This window comes from Schistocerca piceifrons, chromosome 4, assembly GCF_021461385.2.
Source record: "Schistocerca piceifrons isolate TAMUIC-IGC-003096 chromosome 4, iqSchPice1.1, whole genome shotgun sequence".
Taxonomy (NCBI): Eukaryota; Metazoa; Arthropoda; class Insecta; order Orthoptera; family Acrididae; genus Schistocerca; species Schistocerca piceifrons.
The window spans coordinates 433,609,777-433,634,159 of record NC_060141.1 but is presented as its reverse complement, the minus strand read 5'-3'; the positions used below and the strand labels follow the sequence as shown (position 1 = coordinate 433,634,159).

At 37.7% G+C, this 24,383-nt stretch overlaps 1 protein-coding gene across 1 annotated transcript in view; it reads left to right on the top strand.

Annotated features, from left to right (window-relative positions):
• The window catches only part of LOC124796459 (PHD finger protein rhinoceros), a 242,748-nt gene that overhangs the window by 109,175 nt on the left and 109,190 nt on the right, over positions 1 to 24,383 (top strand). The window contains exons 11-12 of the mRNA XM_047260682.1: positions 11,842 to 11,962; positions 15,739 to 15,864. Of these exons, the coding sequence (XP_047116638.1) occupies positions 11,842 to 11,962; positions 15,739 to 15,864 (247 nt within the window). The remainder of the gene's footprint in view (positions 1 to 11,841; positions 11,963 to 15,738; positions 15,865 to 24,383) is intronic.

Below are 24,383 nucleotides of genomic sequence, written 5' to 3'. Positions count from 1 at the left end.
CTTAAAAGAAGTATGGCTCACTTTAGCAGATAACTTTTATTAAATAATATTTACAACTTATTCTACAGAGTGTAAATTAAGATAAAGCTGCAAACGTTAGGAAATCGATGTATGAATTTGCATAATTTTGTTTATCAGTAGCAGTTCGTTGACTGATAGTATGGTCCATCAGAATTGATTATGTATCCACTGTGATTGCTGACTTTCACCGAGATATGGCACACTGCAATTTGCAATACTGCGTTATTCTAAACATAGCGCTTCTACATGAGGAGCTTTTGCGTCAGAACTTTATTGTATGCATCCAGCAAAAACCAAATTGCTCATTTTCTGAGTGACATTAATGCCAATATGTATTTTAGACCAACCTTGGGAGTTAGTGAATGGGAAACATCTGATAAGCTGCAGTACTCTGTTAAATGACATTTGGAACTAGTTGTTAATACACGTTATTAGTCTCAACCACATCCCTTATAGCTGGCACTTTATACCAGATGTCATCTACAGGAACACCAAGAATTCACATACAGGGTATTATCAGCACACATTTTGAGCTACTATTCGTCTTGACAAAGTCAGAAGCCACAATTTGATTTTATATTTCAGCAATGAAATGAGTAAAGATAACCAATTACCCTCACGGTTGATATGCATAATCAACAAAACATTCTAGCTTATCTTAAAATCTCGTTATTCTTCAGTTCAGAATGGACACACACACACACACACACACACACACACACACACACACACACACACACACACACACACACACACACACACACGGGCAAAAATTCCTGTGTATAGTTTTAAGAAGGCAAAATGGGAGGCTGGAACTAACTTTCAGGAGACAAAATTCCAAACACTGCTAGTTTACACATTTAAAAAGTAGAAAAAAAGGAAAACTAAAACTAGCTTTTTTTCTACTTTTAAATGCATAATTTCGTGCCCTGTTGGTAAATAGCCAGCCACTCCATTTCCTTATAGTTTTTTAGCTTTTTCAACTGAATTTCTCTTTTGATGCAATTTATATATTTATTTACACAAAGCACTTGTGTTTTTTGAATATTTCTACTATGTGGATTTAGAAAATAACTGAAAATAAAATTAAAAAGGAAAATTGTAAATAGGTAAAATATTTGGCAGACTGTAAGCAGGCTAAGTAGATATTGTGCTTAGAAACATGTTTCATTCCAGCAAACCCACCTTATTTTAGAAAGAACATATTGTTGATTAGGTAGAAATTGTTTTGTTCATTGCTTAATGTTCCTTATGTGACATGAGTGGTGATGCTTCTTTTCTTGGTCTGCAGTTAGACCATTTCAGTCTTTTCTCACTGTTTTTCCTTAACATTTATACATAATTTTACAGGAACTTCAAACTCAATCCTCCATCGGTGGGGAGTTTTGGTATAACTAAAAAATTTATCTCTTATTTCTCGGAATTAATCAGTTAGCCAGTACCAGTTACCATTTTTCTTTTTCTGGGAGAAATGGAAACTTATAGACACCGACTTCTATTAGTGTACCAAATATATATACAGAAAGCTTAGAGCTAGCCTTCCATCTGAACTACACAAGCATGTTTCAGAATTACACATAAATCTCAGAGAATCGCTGATTATCAGTAAAATTTAGTTCATTTAGGGCACTGTCACTAGTGCTTGAAAGTGATCAACTGAAAACTGTTATTTCTTTTGTCCTGGACTACATTACTTAGGGAAGCCAGAGACTTTGTAAGTTGAATAGATATGAAAGAAGGGGAAGGGGGAGTATATAGAGGAAGATACCAAAAGTATGGAAGAATGGTGACATCAAACAAAAGACACGGCATCATTTCAATGGGCCAACATTCCAGGCATTGTTGAAAATGAAGTGGTTGCCTAATTATAGATGTGTGATATGGATACATAAGTATCTAATGTAGTGTGTCAATTTAGTTTTGTAGGAATCTTCTATTGCTATGTATGTTCTTATTCTTATCTTATGTTTATTGTAGATTCACAAAGACAGTTCATCAGTGGGAAATCAATTGTAAAAGCTTGAGAACTGTTAACTTCCCTCAAATAGTTATGAAGGTATACTGCTGGCTTTACTTTTTTTTTATTTTTTTAATGGCTTACAATTGTAATGAGTATGTATGCATTCCAAGATACACCCTTTCAGGATATTTTGTGAAGAACTATCATCAAACATTTTTTGTCATCACTGTATAATAAAAAATATTTACATAAGAATATATTATTATTTTTCCATTTATACACATTGTGCACATTTTACTTATTTGATATTGATTGCACTATAAAATATAAAATTAATTTTCACATTGTTCAGAGGCTTTTCTGCTAATCTACACTTGCTGTCCATTCAGCTCCAGTGACTATCAAATGTCAATAATATTTTTTATTTACTTAAGTCCTCACAAAATCTTTCCTATCTACTGAATGATGAGTTTTGAAAATATTTCATTGATATTGTTGAACAAATGCGTAAAAAAGTGTTGTGTAAACTTGGGTCTTGATACATTTTTATATCCTTGGATCTTCTTTCTAATTCAAATATTTGATTATTCATGAATAACTTGACTGCAGGTGATTTATACAGGGTCAGTATTAAAACATGCTGATTTTTGTAATATAATTAGAGTAGAGTCTTTTGCCATTCATTAGTGTCTGTTGATGGTCATAAGGTTGTCTTACACTCTGAATGTGTCACAGTGTTGTGTTTCGGTCAGTTTTACATCAACACAATTTACTCCAGTTTTTGAACAGTTGAATTAATGAAGTTGTGAACACAGTTTCTTGTACTCCTTAACATGTACCATGATATGTATTTTCATTGTTTGTACTACCCTAGCAACTGAAATAAGTTTATCTTATCACTTAAAAGAGTGTTTGGAATGTAAAAATATGAATGTGAAAGTGTTAAGTGATAGTGTTTTGGTTATTAACGTGCTCTGCATGCCAGACAAATAAATCTCCATCAAAAATGAACTAAATGAATCATTCTGTATATGGTTAAATTTCAGAACACAACCTCACTGCCATACCCAGCATATACTCCTCATCTCACTTCAGATTAATGTATATGTAACTGTAATGCTGCATTCTGCCAAAAAGTGCTATGCTAATAAATGTTAATAAAAAGTGAGTGAAGCAGTGAAATTATCTCATAAAGTTCTCATACTTACCGTATTTACTCGAATCTAAGCCGCACTTTTTTTCCGATTTTTGTAATCCAAAAAACCGCCTGCGGCTTAGAATCGAGTGCAAAGCGGAAGTTGTGAAAAATGTTGGTCGGTGCCGTCACAACTAACTTCTGTCGTCGAATATATGTAGCGCTTCGCAGGCACAAAGATAAATACCAGCACCAAAACCTCTGCGTCAGTAAATAAATTAAAAAAAAAGGTGGAAGACGAGATTTTTTTCTCGGCCCTGAGTTTCGACCACTGCATTTTCATACATTATCCAACGAAGTAAATACAAATTCCGTATTGTTGATCTTCGAATGTAGCAACATTTCAATGCACTACGAAAATCCGACTGGCAAGACTGTTTGGGATGTTTGCCAATATGGCCAACTCTGCGTTCTGAATTTTTTCTTACCTGTGAGAAGAGATGGTTGCTTATAGGAACTTTTATGAATTGTGAATCACATGCAGTATTCTCTCCACCATAATAATAATAATAATAATAATACGAATATAAACATTTTGCCATGTATTCTTTCGTGTTTGCTGCTATCTCATTTAAATCCTGGCTGTCTAATAAACTACGAAACTAGAGTGAGACAACAGCAAACGCGGAAGAATATACATATCATGTCATGTTTATATTCGTATTATTCTTATGCTGAATAGTGATACAGTCAGAAATGAAGCATGGCAATTAGATTTTTAAATCTAAGATGACTAATTTCTGTGCAGAATGTAATGTACTAAAGAGGCGTCTGCAAAGATTTTCAAACGGAGAAAAATTTTCGCTAAACTCTCGTTCAGAATATCTTCTATCATACGCAGTCTATTATTTGGTTCTTGTTGATCATTATCAAAGAAAGCAGCAATGTAAGTAACAACAAATAGCAGTCTCTTGCCATTGTTTCGCTAATGAGACGATTCCTCCCTTTTTTTTTTAATTTGTAAGCGGCGGTAGCGCGCACAAAAGCAAGCCATGCCGCGAGCGCCGACAGGTTGTAAACACTCATTACATCAGAATGCGACAAACAATGCATGACACAGTACAGTAATGTATTTTCAGCTTTGAGTGACGTAAACACCTATAACAAAGAGAACGGCACTTATCAAGTCAAAGAAAAATAAGCAATCAATTCAAACCAGACGAACCACGTGAAAAACGAAGGGTACCCGTATAAATACGGATGGAGCGCCTGACGCATAGCAACGGCTACCTGGTAAAGCTTAACTGCTAAGCTTACGACTCGAACCAAACTACTATAGCTGCATCGTCATTCATTCGACCTAAATTGTGTCTCATATTACAATAGAGCAACTTCGTTTCGATTTGGAGGTGCGGCCTAAAACTTTTCTTTCCCCTTGAATCTCGAGTCTCAGATTTCAGGTGCAGCTTAGATTCGGGAAAATTTTTTTCCCTCGATTTCGAGTCTCATTTTTCAGGTGCGACTTAGATTCGAGTGTGGCTTAAATTCGAGTAAATACGGTAACCCTTGTTCACTATCTTCAGGATTTTCTGGATGATTTACTCTGAAAAGACCAACAGTGTATCTCCAGTTTCAAAGATTTTACGCACTAACTTAAATAACTGTTTATCCTCCAATGGTTTCAGATATTCTGGTGGAATGGACTCTATCTCTTTTGTCTTCTTGGTTTGCAAGCCTCCATAAGCTCTGTCAAACTCTGACTCTAAAACTGAATCTTTGACATCTTCTAAATTGACACCCATTTCTTCTTGCATCAAGTCAGGAAACAGTTTGTTCCCGCCGTAGGAAACCTCAATGCACACTTTCGCCTGTTATCTTGCCTGCAGTCATTTTGCTTTATCTTCCCTGTGCTTCCTATTGATTTCATTGCTAAAGAGCTCTAGACAGTCAATAACATTGAGCAGTCTAGTGCTGACTTCAATAATTTTGTGGTCCAGAATGTTGGAGGATAGAGATGTTGTTGTGATCATTCCTGTGCTTTGTTGCAAGCAGAATGTCTAATTATTTTATACATTACAGTACAGAATTCTCATACACTTACAGAAATGATTCCACTAAGCCTCGTGTTTAGCCAAAATAAAAAAGTAACACTATGTGTCAGTGAGCCGATCCTATGCCTTTAACGATTGCTGTATGACTTTTTTGGGTAAAGCTCATGTTGCATTTTTTATAGTGTATCTGTACTATACTAGCTGTACCAAGCACCTGTTGCAGTGCCACAGGAAAAAAAAGAGTGTTTCGTTTTATAATCTGTTTATTGACGTGCTTTTGGATACACGATATTTTTGTTTTTTCCATCTGGTGCATACAAAAATAAGGTAGACAATTTCCAATGCATGAGAAAGCCATGTACAGTTGTCCATGTGAAAACCATGGATTTTCCAACTTTACTCCACAGGGTTGTTAATGATTGTCATTGGGTCTTGTTGATGGTCATTGCAAATGTGAGTCACACCAGAAGTTGCAAGCATTTGAACTGAAATGGAATATCTGTTGGAATCATTGGGATGTGATTGGAAACATTTAAATTTTCTATTTGTTTGTTCTTAATAGCAGATCTCGAAAGGTTCTGGACTGATTGATTTGAAATTTGGACACAGAGCGTTGTAATACACCCATGGTCTTATATAACAACAAACACAATCAGTTATTGAAAAAATTATTTAATTGGATAGATAAAAAAAAAATTGCCCACAAAGTGGCAGCAATACACACACGTAGAAGACTGTAATGATTGGCAGGCTTTCCAAGCCAGTAGCTCCTCCTTCAGGCAGAAGGGTTGAAGGGGAAGGAAGAAACATGAAGGAAAATGATTGTAGATGTCTAGGAAAAGGGGCATATTTTGGAACAGTCACCAAGATATGCAGGTTAGGGGAGACTTACCATGTGGGATGAGAAGACTACTAAAACATTGTGCACAAGCTGAGTACATTGTACGTAACAGACATGGGAGGGGGCGGTGAAAAATAGACGGGAAAGACAGTGAAATATATAGAAAACTAAAACGGAGTGAAGCAAAGAGTAGTTACAGTGCAGAAAAGCTGAGACGGAAGAAGTTAATGCACATTAAGGACAGGTGGGTGGTGAGAATCAAGGACATGTTGTAATTCTAATTCCCACCTGCAGAGTTCTGAGAAACTGGTGTCTGCGGGAAGAATCCAGATGGCACGTCTGGTGAAACAGCACTGAGGTCACAAATGTCATGTTGTAGAGCATGCACTGCAACAGGATATTGCGAGTTGCCAGTATAGACCCTCTGCCTGAGCCCATTCATCCTAATTGATAATTTGGTGGTAGTCATGCCGATGTAGAAGGCTGAACATTGTTTATGTAATAACTGGTATATGACGTTTTGTTTTGTAGGTGACTCTCCCTGTGATAGTATATGTTTTATATAGTTTTTTTAAATACGTTTGCAAAATTTGTTGTGAATGGCTTTAGTAGTAAAGAAGTAATAAAACAAAATGTAGTTTCTCAAGCTTCTCAATGTTTATGACATCATATCTCCTGAACCATGTGTCATACAGTGATATAAATTTGCCAGCACATTTAATGGTATATGTGGATACTGTGTGTAAAATATGTTGTGAATAGAGTTAGTAGTGACAGAATAATACCTTAAAATGTCATGCCTCATTTTTTTACGGTATGTACAACAAAAATGTAGTAAGCGATAACCTTTTTCCCTTTCACCATTTTGTGGGAGGGTGTCAGTGAGAAAAATTTTGAAATTATAAATTATGTTGATTTTGCAGCTGGATGCTATGTCCTCTCATTCTCAAACAGTGTATGCGTAAATGAGGAAATTTTCTTCTTACAACAAATATGAGTGGATAACCATCAATTCTCTGGGATATAATAACTTTTTATATGTCACCTTTATAAAATTTGTGGCAGGACATATCTCAAAATGACCAACTCAGTTGTATAAAAAAAATGTCGATTTTGGTCTCTTGCATCACAGATGTGTGGTTTTGGAATCCCAACTTGCCCTTCAGTTCTCAACTTAATGGAGCTCCCTTCATGTCGTTCTTGTGCTGACAGGATTTGCAAGTGCAAAATTTAGTTTTGCAGGGACTTTTGCAGCTGTCATTTTCTCCAATGACCATCTGTCATGATCACTCAACACACACTTTCATCTGTGCTCTGTCTGAGCAGATAATGTTTTTCTGCTTTCCCTGTAAGCAATATAAATGTTTGATGTGGTGCCTCTTGAAATACCAAATACTTTGGCTATCTGTGTTGTGGAAGCATCCACCATACAAGCACCCACAATTTGCCCACCTTTGAATACAATTAGCTCCGGCATAATACATTCACAACTATACTGTTTTGACCATGTTGGCACTTGCAACATACTAAGGGCATTGCACAGGTGTTGTTTGTAGTCAAATACAATATCACTATCTGTGAGCTTAGTTACCACTGTATTTATGTTCAAGAATGCATTTCTGGCAATGTTTCCATATTTTTGTCCAGCATCCGTACTTTGTTACTTCCTTAACATCCTGACTATCATGTGGCCACCAGAGAGCCTCACGCAATTACTAGGCATGCAGTAGTCAGTGTGTCAGATCACAGAATGATCTTTCAATTAGTACATTGTTTTGGTTTCGACTGTATCTTTTTTTCTAATGACCTCACTGCAGAAATAGTCATATCAAAAAAGAAAGCAAAGACCAAATCTAAACATTGTAGTTAATTCTTAATTTTTTGCGAGTAGCAACTTCTGTTTTGGAACCTGCTAATGCAACATAGTAGTTGTCCAACAATTGCAATTAGTAATGGCCACTAAATTGTCCAAAAATAACAACAACCCAATGAACAAACTGTATAGATAATTGAAGGCAACAGATACTTGCAAAATTTTCGAGTTGAAGGGCTGAATGAAGATTAAAGTTGGTAATAATGACAAAGAAAAAGTTATGACAAAGTATCAGATGGATAGCAGAGTGGAAAAAGCAAGCTAGGGAAGTTATATGCACATAGTTAAAAATAGAACAAATTGAACAACTAAAAAAGAGGACGATATGTAGTCTAAAAGTAACAGTGTTGGAAAAATTAGCAAGTAAAGGGAGAGAGAAACTTGTAAAAAAAGTTTTAAACTGCCTATTTCTCTACACTAATTTTCAGATTGGCCCCTAGTTATTAATTTCAGTTCATAAGCTTGAAGAAATGATTCAGTGGAGAATAGAACTCATATTCTGTAGCTTCTTTTACTTTCTTTCCCTTGCCTTTTTCTCATTTCTTTTATAAAGCATGATTAGGGGACCTATTTTTGGCAAAACTCCCATCTGTTTTTGGTGACATTTGCATTTATTTATTTATTATTTTTTAAATGATTAGACAGAAAAATGCAGAAGTTTGTCATGCTAGATGCCTGAAGAAGAAGTCTTAATACTTTTGGAGCTTTTGGACTGGACTGTTTGGTTTTTCATGAACTTCAACAGTTTTCTGACCTTTTGTGGGTTGATAGCCACATGATACACATGTGACAACACCACAGATAGGATGAGCAAGCCATTTAACATAGAAGTAGAACTGAAAATAACTCTGTTTGCATGTCAGGAGAAGATTTTCAGCACTTTTGAAATGCATTGAAAAGTTTTGTGTTTTGCTCGTTATAGTACAGAATAAGGACACTGTAAACTGGCAGCCGTCTGCATGCGTAAACAAACTGGAATTACTGTAACCAGATAGATGAGTAGCATTGCGGGGAAATAAGTCCCGCATCCCTCTCGCAGGGTGCCAGCCTACCTCCAGGTTCTGCATCTCTGTTAAAGTACAACTGACGCATGATCACAGGGATCACTGATCCCTTCTGGTGTTGTGAGTGTCTTAAGGAAGCTCCTTGGTGAACCAGGATTAGTTTTCACTCATTTCAAAATAAGAAAAGAAAATGATGATCAACTCACAACACAAAGCATTAGTTAATGGCTACAGTGCAGGTACGTCAGTAACAATTGACAGAGTTGTAAATGAGATAGTTCAAACCTGACCTCTACACCAGTACTTGGCTCAACCAGAGTTCAAAACACCCATTCCTTAAAACTGCCACATTAAATATGTTGACATTATACCAATTTTTGAACTTCAGGTAGCAGACAAACACATGTGTTTCATTATTCTAAGACGCTAACTTCCATGACTGAGTGCTGCGTAACATTATATGGCATGTATTTTATACAGACCATTTAACTGCCCACAATTGGCATTGAGCTACAGCACGAGACCCACTGATATGTTGTTGCACTTTTTTAAAAAAACATTGTCTTTGCAAATTGGGATTCACTAGGTGATGTGCAATAGCAGAAAACTGGTTACATTTATGTATATTTATATGCAGTAAATAAAACTACTTGAAACTATCTCTGATAATATGGTTCATCTTAGTAGAATTTACTATAAAATGGCACCTATTAGATAATTTTGCATTTTGAGGCAAAATTTGCAAAAATGCAAAATGTCTTATCCTAGTAGAGAAGAATGTTTTAATAAATGTTGCCAAGTGTCCATTCCTTTTAAGCTTGTCACATGGCATTAATGACAAAAGTACATCAGTTGTTCATTAATTAACATTATATCCATACTCTGATTCCAATATTTATAAAAAATTATGTAGATTGAGGAAAATTTGTTGAGTGTGTACACTCCTCATGTTATCCTTTAAACCTGTCTCAGTGAGGGGCATAGTTCTCCACCCTTCCTGACGTGTTTCCATATGTCTTCTTGAAATCACACATGGCTTACATGGTACATAGTTTTTGTCATGCCCTGTGTCAACTTCTTGGCAAACGTCATAATTAGGATTCAACATCAGTAAATACCAACCCACAATTTTCATATTCTGCGATCAGCTATTTTTGCACCTATAATATTTTCTGCAGTTTGTAGACATAACTTCTACAGTTTTGATATCACATTTCTGTTAACTATTATCCAATGTGTAAAAGAACATAATAGATGTAGTATTTGCTCAAAAGTTTACTCCTGTATTATCACTTGTCAATATATAAAAAATTATTTGATTTTAAGTGTTTTACAGCAGTAAATATGTTGGAATTCTTAAGTCCAACAGGTGCCCATTTTTATGGGAATTCAAACTGGGAAAAGCACATTTTGGAATTCCTAAAATAACCTAGTTTGGCCACATTTGTACTTTACAACCATTATAAATCTTTGGAGGAGACAAATCAGGAAGTTGACATATTTTGCATATTTTCAATAAATAATGTCATGTGAAATATGAAAGAAAGTGTTTATAGCCCAGAAAAGGTTTGTAAGAATAATATGTGGTGATCACCAGAGGTTATGTGGTAGATGACAACTGATTTGTTGCAAGTAATCCACCATGGTTCAAAAGCCACAGTGATTTACATAATTTTTTTACAATAGCAGATGAAAAAATGGTACTCATTACTTCATATTGACTGCTCCTTCTGTACCTTAGAAGTATCTATATTATTGTAATTTGTAAAAGGTGGCGGATAGAAATTACTAATTCACATTTGCGTAATTAAAAAAAAACATGTAAATTGCCATCTTTACAAATTAATTTGTGACGTGAGTGTAAAATGACTAATTCCACATCATTACGATTTATTGTGCAAATGATCCATCAAACATGAAACTGACTAACTAACTGTTATGCGCAGAAATTAATTCCTCTGTCCTTTATTAACAGTGATGAAAGTTTCACCATTGACAAGTATTAACTGTAAAGTATGGAATTACAATGAAACCCAGACCATTAGCTGCTTGCAGGCATTGATAAATATCAACGGGGACTGTTGAAAATGTCCAAAAGAACAGATACCATCTTCGTATAGATAAGGCTTACCGCTCAATGATCTTCTTCAGTGCGGATGCACTCACTTTGCTCTCTTATGGGAATCGATAGATTGACTGCCTCGAATAATGAGTATAGTGGGCAGAGATACTACAAATGTAGTGTGTGGACAATAAGTTGGAAATGTGGGTCTCACGAGGAGCGTGCCAGAGATAAGTCCCTGCAGTCGCACTACCCTCTCTGTCCTCGATGGCTCAGTCAGATAGAGTGTCTACCATGTAAACAGGAGATCCCGGGTTTGAGTCCCGGTCAGGGCACACATTTTCAACTGTCCCCGTTGATATTTATCAATGCCTGTAAGCAGCTAATGGTCTGGGTTTCATTGTAATTTCATTCTTCGAGAGCTGCAAGATCACCAATGGTATCTGTTCTTTCAGACATGTCTGCATTGTAATTAATATCAAAAAGTTGAATTAGGAACTAGAATTGAAGGTCATGAATCAACTGCTTGTAAAAAGAAGATTTGTGTCATCAGTCTGTGATATAAAATAACTTTTAAGCAGTAGAAAGACCGTAGGGTGTCTAAAAATTAAATGACAAGTAAAATAACAACTAAATCAGTACTACCTTTTCTTTTTTGTTGTTCTTCTATTTCATTTTCTTTTCCCTCTTCTTTACCTATCTTTTCTCTGCACTTTGTCTACTTTTGCACTAACCACATGCCCCCTCTCTTCCCATCCCTCTTTCTGCACAAGGGATAAATTTAAGTGTGTGCTATCTCATAAACGCAGGCTAAAGTGTAATTGTATTTGCAACACCTTTGAATACTTTTATTGTTACTATGTAAACACTAATTGCTATTCTTTTTTTTTCCAGACTACAAGAAATTGAAGCTGAATTTGACAAACATGTCAGTATAAAAGACATTACATCCCATATGGAAGTTGATGCTGAAGGAATTCAGTTTATTTATAACTACTGGATCTTAAAGCGAAAGGTATTCATTTTACTTTCGGTAAAGAAACAAAAACATTCTGAAGTCAGAAAGTTTTCTGTGTATGATGGAAAGACAATTTTTGATGCAATAATCTATGTATGTAAATACAAAACAGCACTGATTACAGTATATTTATTTATTCATGTCGGGGTTTGATTGACTACAGTCGGTATCAAGTGACAAATGTCTCCAATGTTTACAGAGTAAATGTTACACACCGTTTGCCGTGATGTTTACTCTGTGGATGTTACATGCCTGAATCAATTGATAATGACTGTAATTAATTGAAACCAGTGGTGAGTAAATGAGTTCTGTGAAATTACGTCCTTTCATGTTGCTTTAGCTATGCACAGTGGTTGCCAAACTTGTTACGATTGTAGGCTGATAATGGAAGAAATCTAAATTAAAACTGCTTGCAGGACCGGGACTCATATCCAAAACCTTGCCTTTTACAGGCAGTGCTTTTACCTCTGGGCTTTATAGATATGTGCTTAGTTTCTCTAAATTTTCCAAGGTAAATGGCAGGATGGTTGCCACAAAGAGGCTAAAGCTGATCTCTTTTCCCTACCTTACCCATTCTGAGTCTGTACCTCATATCAAATAATGGAAAATTTTTGTTTCAGCTGGCTTCTTGTTGACCTTTCCCTGTCTTTCTTTCTGCGACCTGTCTAATGTACGAGGTTCTTCCCTTCCTTTTTCATTCTTTGCATTAATTCAACATCCAAAGCATTCCGCATTCAAAATAAATTCTAACAGAATTTTCAAGTATTATTTGTATCTTTGATTCAGAAACATATATCATTGAGAAGATGATCCGTTTTCATTTATACTAACTGTTTATGTTTAATTAATTATGTGGCCATGAAATGAAATTGTACTTGTGCATAAGTAACTAACATTGTATCTCCTATACATAAATAATTTTATTTAATAGATATAGTTGTCAAGGAATATTTTCTTTTCTTTGTGTCTTTAACTTTCTGTTAAACCTCACGTTACTTGAAATGATACATACTGATCTTTACAACACTGTATTATTATACTGTGTTGTTGTGGGTGCATCATCACTTTTTTTTCCAGCAGACTACTCTTGCCGCCCATTTTAAGCTATGGGTGTTGTTCAATGCTTTCCTCAGTGAGTAGATACAATCCCTGTAGTATGATCCTGGAAAAACTGCTGCAGTAACTTCATCATTTGATTTGATATTCCAACACCAAACGACTTTAGATGTAAGAATAACTAAAGGCAGAGCGTACCAAATCTTCTAACCAGGGTGGCTGTTCCATCAGTGTTTATGTTGAATGCCTCAGTTTCCCTATTGTCAACTCATTTCTGTGAGCAGGTGCACTATCGTGGAGAAAGATTTTTTTTTTTTTTTTAATGATATCATTTTCTTTACATTCTCGGTGTGATGTCACATTTTTTATCCATTTAGTCCAGAAGATTTGTTTAATGTTTATCTGTTTTGTTTTGTCCTTCTCCAATAAGAATAAGCCCTTTTGGTGTAACAGAAAACTCTGCCTACAACCTTTCTGTTGGAAGGAATGGGCGTCACCTTGTAACTATCTGGAAAATTAAAACTGTGTACTGGAACAATGGGCAATTTAAAGGTGCCAGGAAGTTTCAGTGTATTGTACACACTATTACTGTAACATTAATTGTGACATTACCTTTTATTGTGCAGGACTACTAGATATAACCACTGTTTTGATGGCTATTTCGTTTTGCATAAAATCAGGGATCATGTCATATTCACAGTAACAAGTATGGCACAAAATCAGTTAGGTTCTCTCATGTATTTTTGTGAAATTCATCTGTCTTGTACAAAACTACAACATACTTAATTTATGATGTAAAATATACTACATTCTTCCATGTGAAGTATCTGTGAAGCCAGTAGGGTAATAGAAAGTCATTAGTGAAATATAAAAAATGGAAGGGATAAACAATACATCTTATATTTGAGGCGATAGGTGGGAAAGGATGAAGGGATACAAGAGGCTGTTAACGGGAGTGAGAGTTTGGGAAAGTTTGCAGGCGACTGGGAGGGAGAGGCAGTAGGGGATAAGAATTTGGCACCAGTGAGCTTTTTCTGGCTTCAGGTGAGGGAGCCGTGCACAGCACACACTGAGATGGAAGAATTGATTAGTAGTGCGTGAGAGAACATAGGGAGAGAATGACTGTAAAAAGCAGGTGGGAATGTAGGATGAGTGAGATTGGGGTTGTGAGAAAGGGGTGGAGGTGGATGTGAGACAGATGCTAGCTAAGATGAGGCCAGGAGGTTTATGAGATCAGAAAGATGTGTTGCAAGGGCAGTTAATGGCTAAATATTTCATATAGTTGAGGCAGGTTGAAGGATGTTGATGACAGTGAAGTTTAGCATATTGTGCCCAGGATCTTGTTCTGCCACTGGGTGATGATCTCGGATATTGGCCACAGTTTGACCTTGGAAAGCTGGTTGGTGGTCTTGCCTACATAAAATGATGTGCAGAAGTGACATCTGAGCTGATATATGGTATGACTGCATTTCCAGATTGCCCTGCCTGTAATAGGATAATATAGGATTTGTCTGTGACGGTACTGGAGTAGGGATGTGCTGGTTGTGTGCATCAAACAGATCTTGCTCTTGGACTTCCATAGGCCCATGTAGCAAGGGTTTAGTGGTAGGTGAGGTGGATGGACTACAATATGAAGTGCTATGTTTGGAGTTGTAAGACATTGGGAGAGATAGTGTTGGCTAGCGGCATTGTCAAGGACAGGGGGACATAATACCCTTATCAATGCTGGTGAATTTTTGTTGCCAAATTATACAAAACAGGGTTTTATGGTAGCACAGTATTCCTGTTTATCTGTTTTAACAAAATGCACACAAACTGACTACTTTTGAACACCATGTAATTAAACTATTTCACAGATTGTGTTGACGCAATGGATTGATGTTACTGCAAAATATGTACTAACTTAACAAAAACAAAATTTAATTGGTATCAAACAATGGGAAGTCCAGGATGAAATATATCTGTTATGAAAAGGATAGTCACTACTCACCATATAGTGAAGATGCCGAGTTACAGATAGACACAAGACACAACAGAAAGACTGTTGGAAACTGAGCTTTTGGCCAGCAAGCCCTTTGTTGAAAATAGACATAACACACACACACACACACACACACACACACACGGAAGTGCATCTCACCAGATATGACCACAGCCTCTGGCAGCTGAAGCCATCTCTGCTATATTGTTTAATTAGTATCATTATCACTGAGGCAGGCTGAGAAATTTCGTTGTGCCCTTGCGTTTTCCTCCTCCTCCTTATCCTTCTTATGTTCAACTTGTGGCTTGTAGTTATATGGCAGTGACCCATACAATCCATAGTAATAACTGTCGTTGCAAACTGGTTTCCATTATTTTTCATTTTGGGATTCCATTTGTATTATGCTATTAAGACTATGACTATGACTATGACTATTATGCTATTAAGACTATGACTTTCATATTAATGGCTGTTTATAGGGAGTACATCACAATGAAAAAGTCAATGGACTATAAAATTGTTCCCATAACTTTTTATTTGAATTCCGTGTTTGATTTTAATATCATTAATGCTTACGCTGCATTTCATTAAATTTAGTACCAGTTATTTGCCTTTTAGTGTATGTTTAGTATATTTAGCCTGTATCTGCTAATCACGTAGGTATGGTGCTGTAAGTAGATTTCTAATATTTTATGTTGGTGATAGTTACTTTATTTGAATTCTTCTTTATGAACAGGCTGCATTCAACAAACCTCTCCTTCCACCTAAGTCTGAAGATGTTGACATATTATCACGGCAACAGGAGCAGGCAGACTTGGAAAAGATGAAGATGTTTGTGCAACTTCGGCAAGATCTCGAAAGGGTATGTTCCATTCATTGCACAGCTAATATACATCACACATTTGTACTGTAATTATAGCGTACTATGTGGTGGTTTAGGCCTTAAGTGAGGACTGAAGTATTTGCCTTGATATGAACATGTCTGCCTGTTAGTGAATTACGTTCATTAACTTTTATATTAACTGTACACAGAACTACCGGGAATGAGACAATGTCATCTCAATATATGGTAGCAGATTTAAGGCTAAGTTCAAAATGTGATGTTGAATGGCTTGGTGATATTAATCTGTTACTGAAATGTAAAATATCAACAGGTATGTAGGTGACAGAAAATCTCTGTATTGCCATGAACATTGTCAAAAACTTTCTCTAAACACACAAATGCTGTGAACGGAAAATTCCTCCTTTTTTCCTGTGTTATCTTGTCATAGGGTCAATATTGTCTTATGTGTCTGTACATTTCTCTGGAACCCAAACTGTTGTTCGCTAAGGTTAGTTTCTACCAGTCTTTCCACTCACCTGTTAATAGTTCATATTAGTATCTTGCAACTGTGCATATTATTTGGTAAGAAAAGATTTTGTGGAAAAGAGCAATATGTTAACATCTAATATAACTTTAAGTGTTAGAGACTCTTTTCAGAGTGCATTTGTCTGTAATGTAGGCATGAAAAGAAATAAAACTTGGATTATAAACACTACTGACAAGAAGACAATTGACATTTGAAATCTATATCTACATTTACATTCTGCAAGCCACCATATGGTGCGCGATGGAGGGTACCCTGTACCACTACTATTCATTTCCTTTCCTATTCCATTCGCAAATATAGCAAGGAAAAAACAATTGTCTAAATGCCTCTGTGAGAGGCCTAATTTCTTGTATCTTATCTTCATGGTCCTTACACACAATGTATGTTGGTGGCAGTAAAATTGTTTCTCAGTCAGCGTCAAATGCCGGTTCTCTAAATTTTCTCAATAGTGTTTCTCGAAAAGAACATCGCCTTGCCTTCAGGAATTCCTATTTGAGTGTCCGAAGTATCTCCGTAACACTTACGTGTCGTTCGAACCTGCCGGCAGCACGCCTCTGAATTGTTTCAATGTCTTCCTTCAACCAGATATTGTCCACATCCCAAACACTTGAGCAGTACTCAAGAATATAGTGCAACCAGAGTACTATGTGCAGTGTCCTGTACAGATGAACCGCTCTTTCCTAAAATTCTCCCAATAAACTGAAGTTGACTATTTGCCTTCACTACCACAGTTCTCACATGCTTGTTCCATTTCATAGCACTTTGCAACATTACAACCAGATATTTAAACGACTTGGTTGTGTCAGGCAGGTCACTAGTGATACTGTATCCGAAAATTACAGGTTTGTTCCTCCTACTCATCTGCATTACCTTACATTATTCCACATTTAGAGCTAGCTGCCATTCATCACATCAACTGGAAACTTTGTCTAAGTCATCTTGTATCTTACTGCAGTCACTCAACTTTGACACCTCACCATACACCCAGCATCATCAGCAAATAACTGCGAATTGCTGTCCACCCTCACTGCCAAATCATTTATGTATGTAGAAAGGGATGGCTAGAGGACAAATGTAAGGATGTAGAGGCTTATCTCACTAGGGGTAAGATAAATACTGCCTACAGGAAAATTAGAGAGACCTTTGGAGAAAAGAGAACCACTTGCATGAATATCAAGAGCTTTGATGGAAACCCAGTTCTAAGCAAAGAAGGGAAGCAGAAAGGTGGAAGGAGTATATAGAGGGTCTATACAAGGGCGATGTACTTGAGGACAATATTATGGAAATGGAAGAGGATGTAGATGAAGATGAAATGGGAGATATGATACTGCGTGAAGAGTTTGACAGAGCACTGAGAGACCTGAGTCGAAACAAGACCCCGGGAGTAGACAACATTCCATTAGAACTACTGATGGCCTCGGGAGAGCCAGTCCTGACAAAACTCTACCATCTGGTGAGCAAGATATATGAGACAGGCGAAATACCCTCAGACTTCAAGAAGAATATAATAATTCCAATCCCAAAGAAAGCAGGTGTTGACAGATGTGAAAATTACCGAACTATCAGTTTAATAAGTCACGGCTGCTAAATACTAACACGAATTCTTTACAGGCGAATGGAAAAACTAGTAGAAGCCGACCTTGGGGAAGATCAGTTTGGATTCCGTAGAAATGTTGGAACACGTGAGGCAATATTGACCCTACGACTTATCTTAGAAGCTAGATTAAGGAAAGGCAAACCTACGTTTCTAGCATTTGTAGACTTAGAGAAAGCTTTTTACAATGTTGACTGGAATACTCTCTTTCAAATTCTGAAGGTGGCAGGGGTAAAATACAGGGAGCGAAAGGCTATTTACAATTTGTACAGAAACCAGTTGGCAGAGGGACATGAAAGGGAAGCAGTGATTGGGAAGGGAGTGAGACAGGGTTGTAGCCTCTCCCCAATGTTATTCAATCTGTATATTGAGCAAGCAGTGAAGGAAACAAAAGAGAAATTCGGAGTAGGTATTAAAATCCATGGAGAAGAAATAAAAACTTTGAGGTTTGCCGATGACATTGTAATTCTGTCAGAGACAGCAAAGGACTTGGAAGAGCAGTTGAATGGAATGGATAGTGTCTTGAAAAGAGGATATAAGATGAACATCAACAAAAGTAAAACGAGGATAATGGAATGTAGTCGAATTAAGTCTGGTGATGCTGAGGGAATTAGATTAGGAAATGAGACACTTAAAGTAGTAAAGCAGTTTTGCTATTTGCGGAGCAAAATAACTGATGATGGTGGAAGTAGAGAGGATATAAAATGTAGACTGGCAATGGGAAGGAAAGCATTTCTGAAGAAGAGAAATTTGTTAACATCAAGTACAGATTTAAATGTCAGGGAGTCCTTTCTGGAAGTATTTGTATGGAGTGTAGCCATGTATGGAAGTGAACCATTGACGATAAATAGTTTGGACAAGAACAGAATAGAAGCTTTTGAAATGTGGTGCTACAGAAGAATGCTGAAGATTAGATGGGTACTTCACATAACTAATGAGGAGATATTGACTAGGATTGGGGAGAAGAGAAATTTGTGGCACAACTTGACTAGTAGAAGGGATCGGTTGGTAGGACATGTTCTGAGGCATCAAGGGATCACCAATTTAGTATTGGAGGGCAGCGTGGAGGGTAAAAATCGTAGAGGGAGACCAAGAGATGAATACACTAAGCAGATTCAGAAGGATGTAGGTTGCAGTAGTTACTGGGAGATGAAGCAGCTTGCACAGGATAGAGTAGCATGGAGAGCTGCATCAAACCAGTCTCAGGACAAGACCACAACAACAACAACAACAACAATAACATGTAGAAAACAACAGTGGTTCTGTCACCGTTCCCTAGGGCACTCCTGATGACACCCTTGTGTCTGATAAACACTCGCTGTTGAGGATAACATACTGGGTTCTATTATTTGAGGAGTCTTCGAGCCACTCGGATATCTGTGAACTTATTCCATATGCTGGTACCTTCATTAACAGCCTGGATTGGGGCACCATGTCAAATGCTTTCCAGGAATGTAGAAATATGGAATCTGCCTATTGTCCTTCATCCGTAGTTTGCAGTATATCGTGAGAAAAGGGCAAGCTGAGTTTTACATGAGAGATGTTTTCTAAAACTGTGCTGATTTGTGACCAGCTTCTCAGTCTCAAGAAAGTTCATTATATTCAAACAGAGACTATGTTCAAGGATCCTGCAGCAAACTGAAGTTAATGATATTGGTCTGTAATATTGCATGTCTGCTCTTTTACCCTTCTTATATACTGGTCTCATCTATGCTTTTTTCCATTCGCTTGGGACTTTGTGCTGGGCGAGAGATTCATGCTATATGTAGGCTAGGTAAGGGGCCAGTGCCATACAGTACTCTTTGTAAAACGGAATTGGGATTCCATCCGGACCCCGTGATTTATTTGCCTTCAGGTCTTCCATTTATTTCTCTACGCCAGGGATGCTTATTACTGTGTCGCCGATATGGGAGTCTGTCCGATGGTCAAATGGCATTATGTTTGTATGATTCTCCTGTGTGAATGATTTCATGAACGTGAGATTTAAAACTTCAGCTTTTGTTTTGCAGTCTTCAGCCGCCACATCTGACAGGTCAACAAGGGACTGAATGAAAGCCTTAGACCAGCTTAGCAATTTTATATAAGACCAGTATTTTCTCAGGTTCTCTACCAAACCTTTTACTAAGGTGTGTCTGTGGTAGTTGTATGCTTTGCACATAGATCTTTTCGCAGGCAAATGAATCTCTACTAACCTTTATTATTGTCATTGTGCATTCCCTTTTGAACCGAGAGTGCAACAGCCTCCGGTTCCTCAGCATCTTCTGAATTTTGTTATTAAAACATGGTAGATCTTTTCCATCCTTCATCCACTTACTAGACACACAACTCTCCAGATCACAGTTTACAATCTGCTTAAACTGTGTCCATAATTCCTCTACATCCAATTTACTGGAACTAAGTGGTGTCAGTTCACTGTTTAAGTGAGATGCTAACAACTGCTTATCTACACTATCTAGTAGAAACACTCTCCTAGCTGTCTTGTTCTGATTTATTAATTTTCACACTCATAGTTGCTGTAATATGACATCATGATCGCTAATCCCGTTTCTATACTGACATTGTTGATAAGGTCTGGCCTACTTGTAGCTATGAGGCCCAAGATATTTCCATTGCATGTAAGCTGCCCAGTTAGCTGCTGAAGGCAGTTTTCAGAAAATGTATTCAAAAGTATTTTGCTTGACTATTTATCTGTACCCCCAGCAATGAATCCATTGACATGCCAGTACTATAGAACAATGCTGAAGATTAGATGGTTAGATTATGAAGCAATTTATACCACAACCTGAATGAAAAACAGTACACATCCTGAGGCATCAAGGACTAGTTTCATTGTTACTGGAGGGAAGTGCAGGGGTTAAAAATGGCAGATGGAGACATAGATTAAACTGTAGTAAGAAGGGTCATGTGGATGTAGGATGCTAACATTACTTGTCCACAAAGCCACCACCCAAATTCCTACATTTGTTGTACCTGGTTACCAGCTTCTTTATCCCTTCATCATTGAATGGTGTTGCCTGGTGCTTTAGCGAGATATTAACAGCATCCTTAAGCTCATCATTGGTTGTGAAGTTATGATTAGCAGACAGACCTTCATCTTGGGGAAGAGGTGAAATGCACTCGGAAGTCTGAGTTTTTCTTTCGTTCGATTCGTGTTACAGGGTTGTGCATTGTCGTAAAGGGAAATGATTCCTTTGATAATCATCCTGCACCATGTTTTGGATTGACTTTTGGATTTTTATAAGTGTCTCACAATAAACCTGAGATGTCACAGTACTCTCATGTGTTACTCTCATGGAATCCGTTGCCGAAATTCCTCTGCAACATCAAAAAACATAAGCCATTATTTTATGGTTTGACCATATCTATTTTAATTTTTTAGTTTTATTGGGTTACTGAGTGTGCATCCACTGTTTGGACTGTTTCTTTGTTTCAGCATTCATATACTGCACCTATATCATTTTTCCAGTCATGATTCTGTTCAGAAACTCATCCCCCTCTTCAGTGCTGAATGGCTTTCAGACTGAGCCCATTCTTTCAGTTTTGTGAACATTGGTTAGACATTTGGTACTTGTCATTCACAAGACATAGTAACCTAACCTCTCTGTGACAAAGACAAAGAAGACTGTCCTTGAAATCGAAGGCACATCTTCAGAAAGTTCAAAAATTGTGAAGTAATGTCTCATAAGTTTGATTTTGCCAGTATGTTGCACAACTTCATCAGTCTCATCTGAAAGTCTTCCTTGATCACTTTTATCATGCACATGTGTACACCGAACTTGAATTTCCTGCACCATGCCTTCACTGCACCATCACTCATAACTCCATCCCCGTACTCGCGATGCAGTCAATAATGAATCTTGGGGGCATTGACTCGTGTGTAGGAAGTGAATGACAAAGCATACCACACAACTGATGGGGGACACAGTAACGCCATGCATTTCAGTCGCTTGCTTTTTACAAGTTGATGACTGCAAAACAAAGCTGACTGGCTTAACGTGACCTTCATAGTCTTCTTTTCCACCATGCAAACACCGTGAAGCTCCAAGCATTTATTTTATTTTTAATACCCAAGCAGAGATTAATATATGACTACCCATTGAACAGTGAGCCGTGTATATGAATTTGATGGGAATTTAAGAGATTGTATTAAAAAAAGTCACATCATATACCATGTTACTGGGTGCAAAACTTCTCTGGGTCTGGACTATGTACTTATGTGATTTAGTAGAGAATCACACAACCACCAGTTGCACCACCATCACAATTAATGCAAGGTGGCCAAAACGTATTGCAGTTTGCAGTCTTATATTGGAGACTGGCATTAATTCAGAGCTAGCTTATAAATTAATTTCGCATATTCTCCTTGTAGTAACCAAATATTACCCACAACTGATGCAAGTCACACAAATATGGTCTTATTCATAACTTTTGAACAATAATGGAAAAGCCTCTTGGGACTCCACAAGAGACAGAACAACTGATGCGCCAATGTGCAAACCGGTAGCTTCTGGTGCCGAGTGGGGCACAACCAATCAGAGTAGTGCATCACCACCCCGTCGGTCATACAGATGTCACAAAGGCAGCATCCCTGGCTATGGACAACAGTGGCCAGTATCCATTGGAGCTGTTGACCAAATCCTTGCGTCCACATGGCAAACCCAGCACAATGTGGCTGGACGAACGTGACTACAGCTGGTGAGGCGCAGGCTGCAGAAGGTGGGAGAGTGTGCGTGGCTGCCAGCCATGAAACATGTCAGTCAGGCTCTGCTCCCCCATAGGTATGAAGCGAAATGGAGAAGAGCGTCATCCAGCAAAGAATCTACAACAAACTTTTTCATTTTGAACTTGAATGCACACAATAGTCAATTGTGCCTTGCTATTTGATTGAAGGTGGAATGGTGGAGCTGAAATGTGATGAATGCTGTGATGGGAACAAAACAATTGCTTTGTGTGAAAGATGAACTGGAGTCCATTATTGGAAACTAAATTACAAGGTGACCCGTCGATAGAAAAAACCCTCAAATGCATATTTATTATGGCCTCAGCTGATGTCAAGAAACAATGGAGAATATAAGGAAACCACGAAAATGCACCCATTACCAAGAGTCAATAGGAATTTCAAGAAGGAACCTGCAAAGTCATGGCTGGTGTGGAGCGGGCTAGGGGGGACAGAGGTGCCATGGGAGCTGCCTGTTGTCAGGCTCACTGCTCACAAACCGCGATGAAACAGACAATTCCTCCATCACTCTCAGGCCAAAAAACATGTCTCCCCAGCTAACAGTTTAGTGCACGAAATTCTCCAATGGCACTGGCAGCAAAACACTATCAAAAACAGAGAGCTGATAAGAAAAATGGTTACGCAATGGGTCCAAAGCCAGACTTGGTGGTTTATCTGGCCAGCCCTGTTGAACAAACCTAACCACCCGGTTGAGAACTAGGTCAGCAGTAATGGGAGTTGCTATTTGTGAGCTTGTTGTTGGGAAACTTTCTACCGTGGCCTGTGTTTCAATATAAAGATGGAAGCAAAGCAATTCTTCACAATCAATGTTGGGGCCAGGACCCACAGGAAGACGGAACAATGTGTCCACATTGGCTTTTTTAGATGTGCCTTGAAACTGGATTTCAAAATTGTAGCGAGAGAAAAACAGTGCCCAGAGTTGTAGGTGGTGTGCTGCCTCGTTGGGCGTGAAAATGTGAGAATTAAACAAGGAAACCAAGATCTTATGGCCAGTAATAAGGTGAAACTTGGAATTAAAAAAAAAAAATTAAATTTCTGGAGAGCATAGACTATGACAAGAGCCCCTCTTTCCACCTGAGAGTAACGTTGCTGGGCTGGAGTGAGAGATTTAAAGGTAAAAGCAGCAGGATGTTCAAGCCATCGGCATATCAGAGTGCTAGGACCACGTTGAGGCCGTACTGTGAAGTGTCGTTGCCAAAAACTATGTGCTGGTCTGGAGAGAACATAGCTAAACAAGGGGCCAAAAGTAGTTTGGATTTCAACATTTGAAAAGCATTTTCGAAATCCAGGCTCCAGCAAAAAGGGTACATTTTTGCATAACAAGACATGCAACGGGTGGGCTAATATGGCCACCCCCAGTAGGAATTTACGCTAGTAGCCTATCTTCTCCTAGGAAAATCTTAAGCTCTTTCGTGGACATGGACCGAGGTGTCGACATAACAGTGATGTGTTCTGGCAGAGGATGAACCCCAACCTGCAAGACTTCAGACCCCAAATAAACAACAGATGGTTGAAAAAACTGAGATTTCATGAGATTATGCTGTAAAATAGTGGACTGTAAGACAAGAAACAAAGTGCACAAATTTTTCAAGTGATCAGCCATGGAGGAGCCCCTGACAACAGATAATTAATGCAACACGGGCCAGTCACAGTCAGTTGCTCTAAAAATTGTTGGAAAA